Source organism: Erithacus rubecula (genome assembly GCF_903797595.1).
Source record: "Erithacus rubecula genome assembly, chromosome: 6".
Classification (NCBI taxonomy): Eukaryota; Metazoa; Chordata; class Aves; order Passeriformes; family Muscicapidae; genus Erithacus; species Erithacus rubecula.
In genome coordinates, this window is record NC_136688.1 from 20,975,304 (window position 1) to 20,981,303 (window position 6,000).

A 6,000-nucleotide genomic window follows, 5' to 3' on the forward strand; every position below is an offset into this window, starting at 1 on the left:
ATTGATTTATTAAACTGTTCTCAGTTCTCAGCCCTCTTCTTTCTCTTTATGCTACATTGACTTGAAGCTTATGGAAAGTAGAATTAAGCCATGTCTCCCCTCTCCAGCAACACTCCTGGCAGACAGCTCAGGGGGACTTCCTGGTTTTTCAGCCTGCTGCTTCTGCCTGTTGCAGTGTTGGCCTGAAGTGTCACATGTTCAGGCAGAGTTTGGTACCATGTGCAAGCCTGCACTTCATGTTCTCCTCAGAGCAATCCAAGCTTCCTAGCTAAAGGCTACTAAGGACCTCAGCTCTGAGCCCCAGGATGAGAGGATTAGGGACGTAATTTTCACAGGATTCACAAAGCAGACTGACATGCCAGGGATTGTTCTGTATTTACAGCTAGTAGGCATAATATCCCAAAGTACTATGGTAAAGAAGGCTTAGTGAAGACAGTTTGGTGCTCCTAGCCAGGTGGACCCAAAGCTATCTGAAGTACTTACTGTATTTTGAAATTAAAACCAATATAGCTTTGTCCATCCCCTGAAAGTAATGAGTTATCCTCATGTTACAAGATTTAGTTTCTTTTCACTTTAGATGTATACTAACTTTTTCTCTTACATTCCAGTTTCCCCTGCAAACACCAAGATTGATCCAAATAAGATGAATATTTAGTGCAAAGATTAGAAACAGTATTCTCAGCATTTTCCTTTGTAACACAGGGCATGGGAGTCAGCCAGCTAGAGGCTGGGCTTTGGCCGGCTTCTGGACTGAGCTGCATCCCAGGGCATCCTTTCTCTTTCCAGTGACTGCAGGGAGCCTACAAGTCCAATCAGCTAAGTTAGCTAAGTTTTTTCCTTCATGTTGGGTAATGTGTGTGCACATATAGATGCTCAGCGTCAGAGAGCTGGTTAGAAGCTGTTGTGGCTGCTGAAACTGTTGTTGCTGTTGAAAGCTATTTAACTGCTATTCCTTTCCTAAAATGATGTTGCACTTGGAATTTGTTTCATTTGGCAGTCTCATTTATCTGGCTATTGCATATATGTTGTCAGAAACTTTTTGCTGCTTTGAAATAGTTTAATGCTCTTTTTAAGTGTAACATCCTTTACCTCAGTATATCAAATAAACTGAAAGAGTGAAAGGTGGGAAGAATATTCAGTACTGGTGTTTACAGGACAGTTTTTTGTGTCCTTCTTTTGGCAGAATCAGACTTCGTGGGTCCTCTCTAGCATGGCAGCTCTTTACTGGAGGGTGAAAGGCCAAGGCAAGAAGGCAATTGATTGTTTACGGCAAGCATTGCACTATGCACCCCATCACATGAAGGTGTGTACACATAGTGTAGTACCTAGTATATACATCACATAGTGTGTGTGTTCACTACCCAGATGAAAGAATGTTTTGTTTGTCACAGCTGAGCTTTCAGAGACTATTGTTAAGGCCAGCACTGTATATCAGGCATCTGTAATGTATTAGATATTAGCTAGTTGAAGTGAAACCAAGATTTTCACCATTTGTTTAGTGTGGACTGTCTCTAAAATAAAAGACAACTGATGAAAAGTTCATTGGAATTTCCTGCAGTTCAGTGGGTGTTACCCCTCCCTGGGCATCCCAGACTTGAACTTCCTCCTGTTAGAACTTTGAGTCTTCATCAGCCTTAATCTGGACAAGTCTTCTAACCTAGTATATGGGAGTATGTTCCCTGGTTATGCTTTTAGAGAGGGTGGGAGATTATTATCTAAAGGAATTACTTAAATGCTCAGATCTTTAAGCATTTGAGCTGTGAATCTCAGTAGTACACTAGTCCTTGACTTTGTGCAGCAATTCCTTGCTCAAAAAAGAAAGGCAGTCCTTTGGACACAGTCTTCTCTTTAGTTTTTCAGTTGGCTGAAGTACTCTGTACCCTTCACCTTGCCAGGTGCTGTGCTGAGCATTGTAATGTCTGCTCTTAAACACCAAGCTCCCCCTTGCCAACTGATAAATGCAATATAGGCTCCTTATTCAACACAGCAGATTTCTTCTTAGGGACCTGAGCAACAAATCGTGCAGCACGGACATATGTAAACTTCACTGGAATCTTGGTCTTCTAATTTCTCTGAAAATATGGAGACAAAGTAATTCACACTTTCAGGATATTAGAAGGATTTAGCCATTAACAGTAGAAATGCCTCAACTAAGAAATGCACATTCCGTCTGCACATGCTTTGTATGTTTCCTATAATCCGATCTCTTGCATTATCCATTTAAAAAGGGTTGGAACCAAGACCTAATCCATTCAGCTTTTGCTTATTTTCCTGTCTTTGTATGTAATTGGTTACTCAGGAAAGGACTCCCTAGCTGTGTGATTTGTAAGGGTCAAACTAAGGATTGGAAACTATAGTTTGGCAAGATTATGGTGGAGTAGTAGTGTTTTCTAGAAGTATGATATAATGTTGTGTGACTCTGAATTTGTGCCTTGTTTTTGTCCTCCATATTGAAGCTGCCTCCAGAGAAAACACTGGATTTGGTTGTAAAGATAGAACTGCAATTTTTACTCTGAGTTAGCACTGAATTACGAGTTATTTTGTGTATTTTAGTTTATCCTCTTCTTAGCTTTTATGCACTTTGGCTATTTTCTCTCGACTTTTCTCATTCAAATAAAAGGTAATTAATTTTCCTGTGAACTTCTCTTGTGAATCTGACTTCCATAACACCTGCTTTGCAAACATGAATAACTTGTCCAGGACAGGTGTATTCCCTGACATGTGAAGGTCAAGCATTCGGGGATTGCATACACCCAGAGCTGTTTTATTGTCCTGTTGAAGGCACCTAAGCCTTGGTACTCAGAGGTATTTTGTGCTTTGAAGGGGTGAGGCCCAGCTCCCAGAGAGTCTGTTATGCCTGCCAGGGCTCTACAGTTTTTTCAGTCAGACAAGGTCACAGTCTGGAAATCCAGGAAATAAAGAACATACCATCAGTGTCTAGCTGAGAAAATTTTATTTATAGCTATTACTCAGCATCAGAATAACAATTCTGTGGCAGAGGCAGGACAAAAAATGATGCGTCTGTTGCACTTATGGTTAGACCATGTTTTCACTTCCCTGCTGTCCCCTTTGTTCATATTCCCTTTCCTTTTTTGCAAGAGCTGAAGGAGGTTGCACAAACAAAACAGCTTGTCTTGTCCTTAGAGTGCATCTCATCTTTGGGGGGGAAAATAGTGTAAGAGCTTCTAAAAAATGAATGTACATACACTTAAGTGAGTTAATTTTTGAGTTGATTTTTCTGTCCAAGGGTCATGTTTGTCACTACTGAGAGTGGATGTGGATGTGAGGGTTTTTTTGTTTGTATCTCAAGTCCAAATGCAATTTTGTATTAAAATAAGTCTGGATCATTGCTCTCAACATCAAAAGAGAGGGACGTGGGTAGGAACCAGATGAATGCATTTTGGTGGTGGATTATTCTGTTTGTCTTGCTGATCCTGAGACAATTGCAGTGGAAATAAACTGTTGCTTGCTCTTCTCCTCCAGGATGTACCACTAATAAGCCTAGCAAACATCTTCCACAACGCCAGGCTCTGGAATGATGCCATCATTGTGGCTACCATGGCAGTGGAAATAGCTCCGCACTTCGTGGTTAATCATTTCACACTGGCAAATGTCTATGTAGCAATGGTGAGTGCACTGTCTTTGGGACACTATTTACATGTGTATAGAAGTCTTATTCTCACATAAATTCTGAAGGAGCAATGTTCAAGTGATTTGGGTATGATCATCAAGAAGAAGTATCTTTAGAAAGACTAAACTTTTATTGCTGATTTTGCTTCTATTTCTCATTTAGTACTTTAAGGCCAACATAAGCTGGCTTAAGAATGCTCTGTGCAAAACTTTGTAAAGACAGTAGGAAACAGTTGGTAATTTGTGTTGTCTACCCATCTAAATGCAGGATATTCTTATGATATTGGAAAATCAGGGATGAATTTGGTCTCTATCTTGAAGAGCTAGGCTTGGAATAATAAGTAAAACGCAGTTTGGAGTTGTGGTGAACAAACACGAGGGAAGTTCATTTTCAGTATCTGGATTATCAATGCCCAGCATAATTTGCAGAATGGACTCCAGTATTCATACTGTCTGTTTATACTATTAAAATACACATTTTTAAAAAATCAAGATTCACAACTCACCTTGATCTAGTTAGTCTTTATGATATGGCCAGAAATTCATATTATCTCTACTGCATAACTATAAAGTTACTGAGAAAAGAAACTTAAGAGAAGAAGAAGTGATGAAATGGACTGAAAACCTCAATGTTTTGTGTCTTTTCTCCTTTCATTTTTCCTCTAATACAGTATTGGATGTTGGCATGCTTTCCTAGTTAATAAAAAAGCAGGGTGGCATAGGTAATGAGATTTCATCTATACAAAAATAGATGCTATTTCCACATGAATGCTTCTAACTACCAGCCTGGAGTCCAGCTTATCAATTGAAATTGTCTAGCTATTGTATGCTCTTTAAGTTTTGGGGTGTTTTTTGTTCAGTTTTTACTCTTTTTATTGAGTAATCTTTTAAAAATAATTTCAGGTTGTTTCTAAAAATGTTAGCTTTTCAGAAAAGTTGATGGTTTTGTATTGTCCGTGATTTTAAAGCTTTGATCTACTCAAATTCTGACTGAAATCTGTTTTTAAAAGTTACTTTCACAGCAAGAATACAGAGGTGTATTAAAAAGAAAAGGCAAGAACATTGGTCAATAATTCTCAGCAATAACTTGACTCCTTTCCATGGATTATGCAGAATTGAGAAAAAGGAAAGAAAAGAAAATATCAGTTATTTGTGGAAGAAGGAAAAGAATCCTAAATCACAAGGATTGGTTCAGTTACTTTTGTGCTTATCATTCTGTACAACTGGTTGGAATGGGAAAGGCATAGAAAATATGTTCACTGTTTTAGAATCTGACTCTTTGCACTCTGGTTTCTTTCTTCACAGGAGGAGTTTGAAAAGGCCATGAAATGGTATGAGTCAACACTAAAGCTTCAGCCGGAGTTTGCCCCAGCAAAGAATCGAATCCGAACCATTCAGTGTCATTTACTTCTGAAAAAAGAGCGACGGTCTCCTTAGAGATCAGCATCTTTCTCTTTTTTAAAAATGTCATTATTCTCTATTCTGCTCTTAAGTGTGCTAAGATAAATTGATGAATTGAAATTTTTAACAAGACTGTTAAAAAGAGATGGGATTTGGATCAAGGGTTCTTTTATTATTTTTTTGTCAAATAGAGGAGCATCTTTGGAAAATATATTTCACAGACCATAATTTTAAAACATCCGTGTAAATATTAAAACAAGAAACTTCCATGAGTCCATGACCACCTGTAACAGGACCTAGGCAACTGTTAGTTTTTCCATAATGCTCAGATTGGCATCAGCATCCAAAATAACTTGCTTCATGTCTTATAATCTAAGCCACTGGAAATGCAAAGCACACAACTGTACCAAATAGTAAGAAGAGATAATCAGCAATTCATCCATGTGAAACTCATGCTTTGTCCAGTCTTGTTCACTCCATACCATATTACTTGCTTTTTTTGGAAGGAGAGGAACAGACTTTTAAATATTTATTAAAAAACATGAGAAACATGAAGCATTTTTGGAATTCTTCGTTTCTGTTGGGAAATGAGGTGGAGGAAACATCAGGACCCTAAAGTCAAAGTAGTTTTTAATCATACTTGCAGAAAAAAAAAAAATTGGTAAAATCCCAATGAGATGTTTTATATTTGTCTGTATATTCATAGCCCTCTGCCTCCCTGAGTGGTTGATTTACTAATTCTTTGTTCGCTGTATTTCTAGCCGTTTTGGAATAAGGTGCAAGTTATGCTCACCCTGAGCCATACTTTCAGCTGCCAAGGAGGAGGAGGGACATGGTGTCAAGGTATCAACAACAAACAAGTCAGGTGGAAGATTTCCAAATCTGTTCTGTCTTTGGTTGGTGGAGGACATGATTCTCCAGAATCAAAAAGGGCACATATTTGAAATAAAATTGTTTATGAACAACTCA

General features: G+C 38.4%; 1 protein-coding gene across 1 annotated transcript in view; it reads left to right on the top strand.

Annotated features, from left to right (window-relative positions):
• TTC17 (tetratricopeptide repeat domain 17) overlaps window positions 1-6,000 on the top strand; it is a 54,316-nt gene extending 48,316 nt beyond the window's left edge. The window contains exons 23-25 of the mRNA XM_079308652.1: window positions 1,184-1,303; window positions 3,484-3,627; window positions 4,936-6,000. Coding sequence (XP_079164778.1) covers window positions 1,184-1,303; window positions 3,484-3,627; window positions 4,936-5,067 — 396 coding nt within the window. The 3' untranslated portion in view covers window positions 5,068-6,000. The remainder of the gene's footprint in view (window positions 1-1,183; window positions 1,304-3,483; window positions 3,628-4,935) is intronic.